The sequence below is a fragment of the Brassica oleracea genome, chromosome C4, assembly GCF_000695525.1.
Source record: "Brassica oleracea var. oleracea cultivar TO1000 chromosome C4, BOL, whole genome shotgun sequence".
NCBI lineage: Eukaryota > Viridiplantae > Streptophyta > Magnoliopsida > Brassicales > Brassicaceae > Brassica > Brassica oleracea.
This window is the reverse complement of record NC_027751.1, coordinates 48,289,844-48,302,483: the sequence shown is the minus strand read 5'-3', so window position 1 is coordinate 48,302,483 and position 12,640 is coordinate 48,289,844. Positions and strand designations below refer to the sequence as shown.

Below are 12,640 nucleotides of genomic sequence, written 5' to 3'. Positions count from 1 at the left end.
GAATCAGCGCCTCCGGAATGTTGTAGCTCCTCAAGCAAGCGAAAAGAAACTCCCATCTAACAGTATCGAAAGCTTTTGCAATGTCTACCTTGATAGTGATCCTCTTTTGTCCTCCCCTCCTATGGTAACCTTGGACAATCTCAGAAGCGAGCAGAGTATTCTCAATCAACAACCTGCCTTGGACAAACGCAGTCTGATTTGGCAGGATGAACGAAGGAAGTATAAGCTTCAGTCTCTTCACCAGTAGTCTTGAGATCGTCTTATAGGTGGTGTTAGAACAAGAAATTGGCCTGTAGTCCTCAATGAACGTAGCACCGGGATTTTTTGGAACCAAAGTGAGAATAGTGGCATTGGTAGAGAGAGGCAAGAAGTTGGAGATGAAAAATCTTGAGATGGCCTGCAGAACTTCACTTCCCACTATAGGCCAGGCTGACTTGAAGAAAGCAGATGTAAAGCCATCTGGTCCTGGAGATATTTTGGGGTTAAGCTTCTTTAAGATATTTGCAATTTCTGCTTGTGTTGGAGCGGTAGACATGAGCTGGCGGTGGTGGTCCGAACATGAGAGAGTGTGCAGTTCTTGCAGCCAGTTGTGAGAAGCTGAGATAGTATGTAGAACTTGAGGGGCCAGGATAGTTTGAAAGTGAGCGATAGCTGCAGTACTGATAAGATCCGGGTCTGTAATGATTGTGCCATCTGAGAGGGTTATCGTCCTGATAGCATTTTGAGATGCACGGGCCGCTGCGACGCTCTGATAGAAAGGTGTGTTATGGTCGCCTAGTCTGAGCCAGTTCACCCTCGATTTTTGCTTTTCTTGGAGTTATCTCTCCTCGTTAAATAAGGTAGTAGATGGAGCCGCCATAGCTTGTACCTGCACCAGTTTCAATAAATTATTAGCCTCACACACTCTTTTTTGAATATCAGAGAAACTCTCATGGTGAAGTGTTTTAAGGGAACGCTTAATATTTTTTAGTTTGAAACCCAGCGAAGATAGATCAAATGCTTTGCTTCCGGCCAGAGTCCATGCAGCCCCAGTCGAAGATAAGAAGTTAGGGTGGCTAGTAAGGTGGTTGAAGAATTTAAAGGGCTTAGTACCAGAGGTTGGGAGGGGGCAGGCAAGGTTTACAACACATGGTGAGTGGTCTGAGAATTCATGGGGGAGGAAGGTGGCTATGCTGTTAGGGAAATTCATGATCCACTGATTGTTCACCATAGCTCTGTCTAGCTTCTTTGTAACCGGATTTTCCGGACTTTTGTTGGTCCAGATTCGGGCATTGCCCTGAAATCGGAGGTCCTCGATTCCAATGTCCAGGAGAAAGTCCCTTAGCTCCACCATATCAGCAGTAAGATGATTTACTGTTGGAGAGGAGTGCTCAGCATGGTGAATTATCTGGTTTAGATCTCCTCCTATCAACCAGCTCTGATCTTCCAAATAGTAGGTTTGCTGAACCTCAACCAAACCACTCCAAAGGTCAAGCCTCTCTTCTCTAATGTTTGAAGCGTATATAGCCGAGAAGAAGAAATGCTGACCAGTTTGGAGGGTGATCCTACAGGTGAGAGACTGCCTTGTTTGGTGGATCTCTTGGACCGAGACTGAGTCCTTCCAAATAATAATAATCCTACCATCCTCATCAGTGTTGTGGTTTGAGATGTATCTCCATCCCGGACAAAGGGTAGATAGTAACTGATTCAAGTTTGGTTCTTTTATATGGGTTTCCAAAAGGGCACCTATAAATGGCTGATGAGATGAGAGCCATTGCGCAAAAGGTCGGTGCTTAGCCGAGTCGTTTATACCTCGGACATTCCAAAAAAATAGATTTGTACACATTAAAGATTGTTTGGAGGCACTCCTTGGGGAAGGAGAGCACCCACAACAAGGTAAGATTCGTCAAGAGTAGGGTCAGTAGAGGGGTAACTGGGTGATGAGAGATGTGAAAGGTTTGTATCAAGAGGAGGGTGAAAAGGAGCTTTGTCAGAGGGTAGAGAGGTTGAAGGGGCGGTTGGCGAGAGGAGGGGAGGCTTTGAGATAGAGGAGTTTGAGAGGGGCGCAAAAGGATTGTAGTAGCTGGGATTTTTTATCGGAGGAAGATGGGTGGTTAGTTTTGCAAACTGTTTTTTCTTTCTTTTTGGTGACTCCCATTTAGCTGAGGTCAGAAGAGGGAAAGCAACAAGATCAGTTGAGATCAGATAAGGCGTCTGAGACACAGAGTCATCCTCAGGTACTGGAGGAAGGGAGATAAGAGCAGCAGGCGCTGGTAGGATTGCATTAGGATTAATAGAAGGAGGCTTAACCGAAGACTTAGGCATTACAGTTGCAGCCAGAGCCAAGATATAGTTTTGGGGGGGAAGATACGGGGACATTGGGGATTTTGGAGTGGTAGGGGAGGGGGGAGAGGTTGGGGAAGGGGTAGGAGGAGGGTGAGTGTTAGGGGGGGAAAGGGTGGAGTGAGGCACGGGGTGAGGTGGCGAAGCTGGAGGAGAGATGACAGGATCTACATCCATGGCAACAGACACTGGATGAGGATCACCTAATGGAACAGATGGGGAGGCTTGAGCTACTGGGGAAATTCCAGCGGAAACACTAGGATTATCGATGAGTGGATCCTCAGCCATTGGTTCAAGGACAGTGACAACAACTGGATCCTGGTTATTATTGGGATCTTGAGTTTCTTTCGATTTGTTGACAGGAACCCATTGCCTTGTGATCTTGAGACAGTCTTTTAAAATGTGCCCAAGCCCTTTGCAATGAGAACAGGATGGAGGGAGCCAAGGGTACTCCACTTCCACTCTAAACATAGCACCACTCTGTCGAGCCAGCTCCAGAACAGTCGGAAAAGGCTTTGTGGCATCGGCTTCGACTTTCACGTGAGCCACCGAGAGACTAGAAAGGTTTTTTCTCCAATCATCCATCTCCTTTGGGTCTCCAAGTGCATCAGCTATCCAGCCTAGTCCTTCATTTGTCATAAGATCAAAAGGCACCCCAATCAGATGGGCCCAAATCGGGATAGTTTGTAGTGAAGAAGTGTCTGCGACCTCTCCATCCGACCACTGAGCAACATGGAACATGGCTGTGTCGATATACCATATGCGCTTTTTTAAGACCTTGTCTCTTATATAATCACTTGGTATTCGCACAATCATCGACCGAGTAGACTGAATCATGTGAATTTCCAGCTTGTTTCCTTTACCCCATAAGTAGTTTAGGACATTTTGGATAGTTTTGAAAGCTGGAACTCTACCAAAAAATCGGCCCACAACGAAATCCTTGTGTTGCAGAGCTCCTCTTTCGAAAACCTCATCCGGAATCACCACACGAGGTATTCCCTCTGGAGAGATTAGAGGAGGAGTAGTAGACATTCTCTTTAGTATTTTATCAGAAGCGTATCTAGCTTTATCAGCCCACGTAGCAGTAGATTGGGGAGGAAGAGGGTTAGGAAAACCGCCAGGGATAGGGGGATCTCTCTGAGTAGTGAGAGAAGGAGAGGAGCCCAAGAGGCCAGTAGAAATTTCCTCCACCAGAGTAGCGGAAGAAGGTAACTGATTAGTAGGAGCAGAAGCAGATTTTGGTATTTGAACAGTACCCGAACTAGGGATTTGAACAGTAGATTTTGGGGTAATGAGGAAAGAGGCAAGGAGATCAGCAGCTGATACACCAATTGGACAGGTAGAGGGACGGGGAAGAGGAAGAACTCCAGATTCCGGCGAGTTTGCGCGGGGAGGAAGGACAGTGGATGGGGACAGAAGGGAAGAGATAGGGGAGGAGGCCAGGGGGGAGGAATGGAAGGGGTCAGGGGGGTCAGGGGGGAGGGTGGAGGTCGGGAGAGGTCTCCGACTGAGGCGGGAGGGCACGAACCGAAAGCGAGCATGGAGAATCAGAAATTCGTCGGTCTTGTCGCGAGAGAAAAAATAGATGACTTTGTTTTTAAAACACTGATATTCCAGATAGCAAAAATAGTATATGTAAAAGCCTTGTTGAAAAAAGAAGAGATGATAATGTTAAAAACACTAGCAAGGAGGCTTCTTCAAGAAGAAGTGGAAGGGCTCAGAATACCCTCTCAAGATCTGTTTCAGTGGGGGCTATTCGAGGAGGAAAGTTGGCATTGAAGAGATTGCTTGATTTGCACTCATATAGTGCTGATACTTCTTCCCTTGCAAATGCTGAAATCGAATTTGAATCCTTGCTTTCCAAGGAAAAGCCGGATTTTGAGTTGCTTCAGGTTGATTTAATTACATACAAAATCTTCTCTCTCTTTTTCTTTGTGTGATCAAATTTGCAGCCATCAAAACCCTAATTATTCTCCTTCTTGCAGAGAGACATTGTGAAGATGGAAATGAGTGGAAATGAAGCAAAAGGAGCGGAGATATTAAAGAAAGCATTAGAGAAAGCAAGAAAAGAAGAGAGAGAGGTCATGAGGCTTATGAGATTGAAATGTTGCTTGTGGAGATGTTGATCTACTTGGTTTGCTTCTAAATTAATTTTCAACGTAAATAAAACTACGTATACTTTTTTCACTCTCTCTAACTAATTTTATAAAATATAGGGAAACATTGAAGAGGCTTTAAAATGTAAATGTTTAGAGGATGAAGTCATAACAGATGCAAGACGTCCTCTTTACCAGGCAAGTCATGTAGTATAATAATCCCTTTAACTAGGTTTAATTTCCATTTTTTCTCGCTAACTATCAAGTGGTGTTTATGTCTCAAGGCTATAATCCAGTATCTTAGTGGACATCCTGAGAAGCAAGTGGAGGAGACATTCAACAGGTTCAGGGAGATTCAGATCGGTCTACAATGGCCTGGAAGCTCAGAAGAGTGTGAGACTCATGAAGTCACATTTGATGAGTTCAAGAAAGTGCTGGAGTCTCTCAAGTCAGAAATCCAAGACAGCACGAAAATAAATATTGAAAACTCAACTCCACTAGACAAACAACACTGACATTGACAACCAAGATAAAATGATGGAAGATATATATATTCAATAATTTCAAGAAATGATTAAAAGATTTGGTACATTAGAAAAGCAGATATACACACACATATATATATATATATTGTTTATCATATTTTGAGAATATTTTGTCAGAACCTCCCAGTGATCTAGGTTGGGTCTTCGGGTCAGGTTAAGGTCACTTTCTACCGGGTTCACGTATTTCGAATCCTAAACATTTGACCCCAACTAGTTACTTAAAAATTGTCGGTTTAGGTTTGTGTCAGTTCCTATTAGATCCGGATCATTTCGAATTTATGATTCATATGCCTACAATACATGTAATTTTGTTTATATTTCCCAGAAAACCAAAAAATACTAAAAAAAATATCTGAATTTTTATTCGAAACCTGGCCTGGTGATCTAAAAATATTCGAGATTTTATTCAAATACCTAACTTATATTTATTAAAATCTAAAATTTTACCAAAACTATATCTGAATACCAAAACCCAAAACTTCAAAAAAAAATCTGTGATATCAAAATATACCCAAATATCCAAATATACTTAATATATACTAAAATTTTTGGGTATTTTGGTATCTGATCGGATCTCTAGTAGAACCTAGATCCGAAATTTACGGTTCTGGTTCGGGGATTTTCAGGTCCCGATAAAATGTTGAAGCCTAAGGGCATCTCTAACCCATACCTATTTTTTCCTCTATAATTCTCATAAAAATAGAGTAACTCTATTATAGAGTAAATTATTAGAGCAAAACTTACCATATAATAGAGTTACTCTATTTTTGTGGGAATTATAGAGGAAAAATAGGTATGGATTGGTGATGGTCTAACCGAAACCGTACTCTCAGAAGTCAAAACCAAAAATAAAAGTATTCAGAATAACATGGCCCAACTAAGCCCAAATTGAGCAGGCCCAAAACCAGCTTCACCATTTGCGAAGAAGAAGAAGAAGCAAGCACAGCGCTCTGAATCGTTCCGACAGAAACCCTAACCAAATCCCGCGGCGGTGCGATCTAAATCTCCGGATACCAATGGCCAATCTCCGAGGACTCCTAACAAACGTATCCTCCTACTGCCAACGCTCCTTCTCCCAAATCAAACCTCCGAACTATCTCAATCAAATCCAAACCAGACAAATCTCGACGACGCTTACCAAACCGGCGTCGAAGCACAGCGGCACGGAGCAAGGAGTGAAGCGAAACAGCGCCGATCACAGACGCAGGCTGCTCGCGGCGAGGTTCGAGCTGAGGAGGAAGCTCTACAAGGCGTTCTGCAAGGATCCGGAGCTCCCTAGCGAAATGAGGGAGAAGAATCGTTACAAGCTGTCGAAGTTGCCGAGGAACAGTGCGTTCACGAGGATAAGGAATCGGTGTGTGTTCACTGGTCGGTCTAGGTCCGTGACGGAGCTGTTTCGGATGTCTCGTATCTGTTTCCGTGGGTTGGCTAATAAAGGTGAATTGATGGGTATAAAGAAGTCGTCTTGGTAGGTGGGCATGTGACCGAACCACAAGTAAGTAAGTGTGTTACAAATTAGCTTTGTGTTTCTCATTAGAATAGTAATGATGATGATGGAATGATTTTTTTTTGTTGCAGGGCAGCAAGGAATCAAATGCAGTTTACCAACGTAGCTGTTGTTTTATGTTGGTGTAATCCATTACAGAACTTAGTTTGGTTATAACACAAAGTGCTGCTCTTTTGTTTATGATCTCGTTCAGGATTATGAAGTTATTCTAGCAGATTCTCTTTGAATAAGATACACACCATGACATTCTTTTCAGCTCTTGTTTTGCCAAGTGTTGGTCTTTTTTTTTATGATCTCGTTAAGGATTTGTGAAATTTCTTTGTGGCGTAGCGTTTGTTTGGTCAAAAGTTACTGAGTAGAAGAGAAGAATTACTGACTAAAACACCAATAACAGAAATAGATTCATATGAAAGTTGCCTTGTATTGTATGTTTTTGTTGCTATTTGGGATTGTTAAACAAAATCTGGCTATAAGTAAACCCTTAAGCTTGTTCTATGAGGGTATACAGTACATCATTTTAGCTGCCCAGTGTTGTTATTATTTATATGAATAAAACATAAGGCACTTGAGAGATAGCTCAGCTTCTAAGATTACAAAAATTCTCTCTAAAAGCATTTGAGTCGTCAATGAAATGTTTTCAAGTCTCAAGAAAACAGCAGCACAAGAGTTGTGATATATATCCTAACCGATAATGTTAGGATATGATTGTTTTTGACCACCCTTATCTAAACAATTCTCAAGATTCATGAAGAAAATAGATTAGAAACTTCGAAAGTCGTCAAATATGGAAAGATATAGAGCTCTCTCTTTTAAACCTGAACTCTTCTTACATTAGCTCTTCTTTCTTGTGACATCAACTCTTACCTTAGCTAATAACGTTCATTGACTACTAATAGATATCATCATAAATTCATAATACCAAGTGATTCTTCAAAGTTGAAAGGCAATTACGTATTCAAAAGAGAATGAATAAAATAGAAAAAAACCAATACGCAAGAATGTTTGAATTAAAAGAAATCATGTAATGTGATTCTTTTCTTGACTAAGTTGTAATGTGCTAACCACACAACCGTGGTCGAGTGGTGCAGTGGGCCTAGAAAGTTGCTAAACACTGTGTAAACCTAAAAAATTCAGATTTATCCGTTTGTGTAGTCAGTCGACATAGATATCTAATTTCCATTGCGAATAACTGGATCTGTGTGGCGCCAGTAAACAAGTTCACAGAGGACTAGTCGGTTGGACCTTGGCCCGCTGGATACCCGGGTTATCAACAACAAAAAGTTGTGATGTGCTTTAGATACTTCAACCTGAAGCCAGATAGTCAAAAGAATAACTAAACGTTTTGCAATTATTTATAAAATATATGATTGTGTAATCGAAGGGTTATAGAAAACTATTAAGTCACCAAGTAATTACGTAAACACAATTAAAATCCTACACGTTTACTCAGAGTACATATTTATGGTTGACGTCGTATCCGCATGTATTGTTGTCATGTACGTAAAGAAAGCTTGCCATGATTACTTTATACTCTCTTTGTTTTATATTAAGTGTCATTTTGACATTGTACACACAGATTAAATAAACAATTAATTTTATATATTTCCTATATAAAAACACAATTACCTATACACCTAACCATATTTCAACCAATAGAAAAATAAATTATTGCATAAAATTAATAAATTTTGCATTGAAAATCGAAAACGACACTTATTTTGTAACGAAAAAATTTCTCTACAACGACACTTAATGAAACGGAAGGAGTACTAAAAAATAGCTAGTATTGTAATAAAACTCCAAATTTGGTTCATATACTAAACTATATGTATCCAAACATAAATATGCATTTTTTTTTGTAACATCCGTGTAATGTCGTCTAGCAAATATTATATCACATTGACCTTGTAATATAAACAAAATTGGAAGATTATGAAAGAAAATAGGATTTTTAATGTATTTCATTGCTTGTTGGGGGGAAGATTTTGATGAAAAGAATCGTAAAAATGTGATTGTTCAAAATAAAATCGACAAAGTCTGCAGCTTTTGTTGAAAAAGACTGGATCTCCTTTTAAATTAACGGAGTAACCAGTTTTTATAGAAAACTAATGCATAGATTATGTCGTATACTAAGTTTATAATCGGGGTTTGAGTGTCAGAAAACTCAAATGCAGCTGTTATACTAAGTTTATCATTTATGTGATTTGGTTGGAATAAATAACTTCAATTCTTACTCGAATTGCGCTGCACGTAACTTGGGAGGTGCATAACCTAGAAATTGTGCTGGACACATGCAGGTGCTTTTATTGTTATCAGTTCGGACACGCTTAAACAGTTCATATTGTTATTATTTATTACTATTATTAACACTAGATCAGAAATTCTTGTGGAATGCTTTTCTTAAATTAGTCTGCATGTATATGACCGATTTGTTTATGCTTATCGATTTTTTTCCTTTTGAATATATAAACGAACATGAAAAGCTTTAGTTGTCTAAACAATGTGTAATATTACCATTCAAACAAAATTGAGAAAATACAGTTTCCACTGTTCTCTTGGCTGAAATCAAATTCCTTTTTAATAATATAAAGTCGCTAACCTTATAGGATATTAGCATCCAAACCATTCTTTTTGGAAGGTCAATGAGCTTTTGAAATAAACACTGCATTAGTTCTTTGAGAACAAACCATCTGTTGATATCAAAACTAAAAAAATATATTTATTGAAAAAATCCAAATTTTCGCAGATCCAAGTTTTTTGACAACGCAATATATTAATAGAAACGCCAAGATCACGTTCAAATCAAACAGGAGTGAATTCAGAATGTTTCCCCCTTGTGAGTCTCTATAAGAACACAAAATATGAAGATCAGAGAAGACATTCTGAAAGTCTTCTTGTCCCAATACTATTGCAAACTCCTTCAATCCAGTTTCCCAAAACCTCTTAGAAAATTCTTCAAAACCCACCAAACAACACAAGAACACCAAGAAAGACAAAAGAAATTAAGGCAAGAAGACAAAGCAAACCCCTCTTTCTCTAAAAAATTATCAACCATTTGCATATATATATACTACACAGCATAAACTCATTCAAGAACCGACTCTTGGAGAACAATTATATCACAAACAAAGATGATTATATCTGTTTCCATATTAGTCTCTCTCGCACCATACATAGCCTCAGCATTGCTTCTCTTCCTTTTCCTAGAGCAACTCTCTTACCATGTCAAGAAACGTAACATCCCTGGCCCTTTCTTTGTCCCTCCCATCATCGGAAGCGCCGTCTCTCTCGTCACTGACCCCACTACCTTCTGGGACAAGCAATCCGCAACGGCCGGAACCTCCCCCGGCCTCTCCGCCAACTACCTCATCGGAAAATTCATCGTATACATCAGAGACACAGAGCTCTCCCACCAAATCTTCTCCAACGTCCGTCCCGATGCTTTCCACCTCGTGGGACATCCCTTCGGCAAGAAGCTATTCGGTGATCACAACCTCATCTACATGTTCGGTGAGGATCATAAATCAGTTCGTCGCCAGCTTGCTCCCAACTTCACCCCAAAAGCACTCTCAACCTACACTGCCCTCCAGCAGTTAGTTATCCTCCGTCATCTACGCCGGTGGGAGGAAACATTCTCCGGCGAGTCAGGACCCGTGTCGCTGCGAAACCTAGTCCGTGAACTTAACCTAGAAACCTCTCAGACAGTTTTCGTCGGACCGTACCTTGACAAAGAAGCAAGAAACATGTTCCGTACGGATTACAATATCTTCACCCTCGGATCCATGGCCTTACCGATAGACCTTCCAGGGTTCGCCTTCGGCGAAGCTCGCCGCGCGGTGACTAGGCTGGCGGATACACTCGCCGTCTGCGCGGGAAAGTCGAAAGCGAGGATGGCGGCGGGGGAAGAGCCGACGTGCTTGATTGACTTCTGGATGCAGGCCATCGTCGAGGAGAGTCCCGATTGCAAACTCCTTCAATCCAGTTTCCCAAAACCTCTTAGAAAATTCTTCAAAACCCACCAAACAACACAAGAACACCAAGAAAGACAAAAGAAATTAAGGCAAGAAGACAAAGCAAACCCCTCTTTCTCTAAAAAATTATCAACCATTTGCATATATATATACTACACAGCATAAACTCATTCAAGAACCGACTCTTGGAGAACAATTATATCACAAACAAAGATGATTATATCTGTTTCCATATTAGTCTCTCTCGCACCATACATAGCCTCAGCATTGCTTCTCTTCCTTTTCCTAGAGCAACTCTCTTACCATGTCAAGAAACGTAACATCCCTGGCCCTTTCTTTGTCCCTCCCATCATCGGAAGCGCCGTCTCTCTCGTCACTGACCCCACTACCTTCTGGGACAAGCAATCCGCAACGGCCGGAACCTCCCCCGGCCTCTCCGCCAACTACCTCATCGGAAAATTCATCGTATACATCAGAGACACAGAGCTCTCCCACCAAATCTTCTCCAACGTCCGTCCCGATGCTTTCCACCTCGTGGGACATCCCTTCGGCAAGAAGCTATTCGGTGATCACAACCTCATCTACATGTTCGGTGAGGATCATAAATCAGTTCGTCGCCAGCTTGCTCCCAACTTCACCCCAAAAGCACTCTCAACCTACACTACCCTCCAGCAGTTAGTTATCCTCCGTCATCTACGCCGGTGGGAGGAAACATTCTCCGGCGAGTCAGGACCCGTGTCGCTGCGAAACCTAGTCCGTGAACTTAACCTAGAAACCTCTCAGACAGTTTTCGTCGGACCGTACCTTGACAAAGAAGCAAGAAACATGTTCCGTACGGATTACAATATCTTCACCCTCGGATCCATGGCCTTACCGATAGACCTTCCAGGGTTCGCCTTCGGCGAAGCTCGCCGCGCGGTGACTAGGCTGGCGGATACACTCGCCGTCTGCGCGGGAAAGTCGAAAGCGAGGATGGCGGCGGGGGAAGAGCCGACGTGCTTGATTGACTTCTGGATGCAGGCCATCGTCGAGGAGAGTCCCGCGCCGCCGCACTCCGGCGACGAAGAGATCGGCGGCTTCCTCTTCGACTTCCTCTTCGCCGCGCAAGACGCGTCCACGTCATCGCTTCTCTGGGCGGTTGGACTTCTTGATTCTCATCCGGAGGTCCTGAGAAGAGTGAGAGAGGAAGTCGCGAGGATATGGCAGCATGACTCCAACGCGTTGATAACAGTCGATCAGCTCGCGGAGATGAAGTACACGCGCTGCGTGGCGCGTGAGGTAGTGAGATTCCGACCGCCAGCGACAATGGTCCCACACGTCTCTGCTAAAGACTTTCCTCTCACTACCTCGTACACTATCCCAAAAGGTACAATTGTCTTTCCCTCGGTTTTCGACTCCTCGTTCCAAGGGTTTACTGAACCGGACCGGTTCGATCCGGATCGGTTTAGCGAGGCTAGGAAAGAAGATCAGGCGTTTAAACGCAATTTCCTAGCGTTTGGATGGGGTCCGCACCAGTGTGTGGGTCAGCGTTACGCCTTGAACCATCTCGTGCTGTTCATCGCAATGTTCTCGACGCTGTTGGATTTCAAGAGGGTTCGATCAGACGGCTGCGATGAGATTGTATACTGTCCCACGATATCGCCTAAGGATGGTTGCACGGTGGTTTTATCGAGGCGTGTTGCAGCGTTTCCCGACTTGCCGTTAAATTGATTTGGTAACAATATTCTTTTAAAAGATTTATTTATTGTTTGTTAAAGTGAAGTGTGTGATTTTATCATTGTTTGTGATGTGTTTCTCGAAGAGAGGCACGTGAATTTGATAAGGGGTGTAATTGCTTTTCATATGTTTTTTTTTTTTTTTTTTTAAATATATATTAATCATCCCGATAACGGGTATTAAGGTCCGATTACAAGCCCGACAAAAATTTCCCAAATCAAAACATAAACATGACCAACTTCGCCCACCCTGATACGCCCAAAACGGGAAGGATGGCTTTGGCCGGGTGTTTGATATGAACCGAGAAGGCGATGGCACTTCTGGAACTGGAATGGAATGAATGGATCGTCAAGAGATGCGGAATGACTCTTGATATACCCACGATCTAAGGCTAACCACCCAAGAATGAATGAATGTGTTGGCTAACCACCAAACAACACACAAAGATGAATTGGCTGACCACCAAATCAACAAGCCGGTTCA

At 42.2% G+C, this 12,640-nt stretch overlaps 4 protein-coding genes across 5 annotated transcripts; all 4 read left to right on the top strand.

The window, feature by feature from the left end:
• The first annotated feature begins 3,927 nt into the window (after window positions 1-3,927).
• LOC106340742 lies at window positions 3,928-4,941 on the top strand. Its single transcript, XM_013779588.1, has 4 exons — window positions 3,928-4,214; window positions 4,308-4,456; window positions 4,539-4,616; window positions 4,703-4,941. Exons 2-4 carry the CDS (start codon window positions 4,427-4,429, stop codon window positions 4,931-4,933), a joined length of 339 nt encoding a protein of 112 aa, XP_013635042.1. The 5' UTR covers window positions 3,928-4,214; window positions 4,308-4,426; the 3' UTR covers window positions 4,934-4,941.
• Window positions 4,942-5,879: 938 nt separating this feature from the next.
• On the top strand, window positions 5,880-6,653 carry LOC106339921 (ribosomal protein S14, mitochondrial). 2 transcript variants are annotated; one of them, XM_013778788.1, is made up of 2 exons: window positions 5,880-6,458; window positions 6,542-6,653. In XM_013778788.1, the coding sequence occupies exon 1, from the start codon at window positions 5,980-5,982 to the stop codon at window positions 6,433-6,435; it is 456 nt and encodes a 151-aa protein (XP_013634242.1). In that variant the 5' UTR covers window positions 5,880-5,979; the 3' UTR covers window positions 6,436-6,458; window positions 6,542-6,653. The 2 variants fall into 2 exon arrangements, with proteins under 2 accessions (XP_013634242.1, XP_013634244.1); XM_013778790.1 differs by having other exon boundaries at window positions 5,880-6,462.
• Window positions 6,654-9,542: 2,889 nt separating this feature from the next.
• On the top strand, window positions 9,543-10,606 carry LOC106339100 (cytochrome P450 710A1-like). Its single transcript, XM_013777916.1, has one exon. It carries the CDS (start codon window positions 9,602-9,604, stop codon window positions 10,604-10,606), a length of 1,005 nt encoding a protein of 334 aa, XP_013633370.1. The 5' UTR covers window positions 9,543-9,601.
• On the top strand, window positions 10,596-12,151 carry LOC106341405 (cytochrome P450 710A1-like). Its single transcript, XM_013780176.1, has one exon. It carries the CDS (start codon window positions 10,655-10,657, stop codon window positions 12,149-12,151), a length of 1,497 nt encoding a protein of 498 aa, XP_013635630.1. The 5' UTR covers window positions 10,596-10,654.
• Window positions 12,152-12,640: the final 489 nt, after the last annotated feature.

What these genes read in the sequence shown, in the direction of transcription:
- LOC106340742 (XM_013779588.1), top strand. Translation starts at nt 4,427, where the DNA reads ATGTTGCTTGTGGAGATGTTGATCTACTTG. An exon ending in TGGAGATGTTGATCTACTTG is followed by an intron (nt 4,457 to 4,538) that starts GTTTGCTTCTAA and finishes TATAAAATATAG; the next exon opens with GGAAACATTGAAGAGGCTTT. An exon ending in CAAGACGTCCTCTTTACCAG is followed by an intron (nt 4,617 to 4,702) that starts GCAAGTCATGTA and finishes TTATGTCTCAAG; the next exon opens with GCTATAATCCAGTATCTTAG.
- LOC106339921 (XM_013778788.1), top strand. Translation starts at nt 5,980, where the DNA reads ATGGCCAATCTCCGAGGACTCCTAACAAACGTATCCTCCTACTGCCAA.
- LOC106339100 (XM_013777916.1), top strand. Translation starts at nt 9,602, where the DNA reads ATGATTATATCTGTTTCCATATTAGTCTCTCTCGCACCATACATAGCC.
- LOC106341405 (XM_013780176.1), top strand. Translation starts at nt 10,655, where the DNA reads ATGATTATATCTGTTTCCATATTAGTCTCTCTCGCACCATACATAGCC.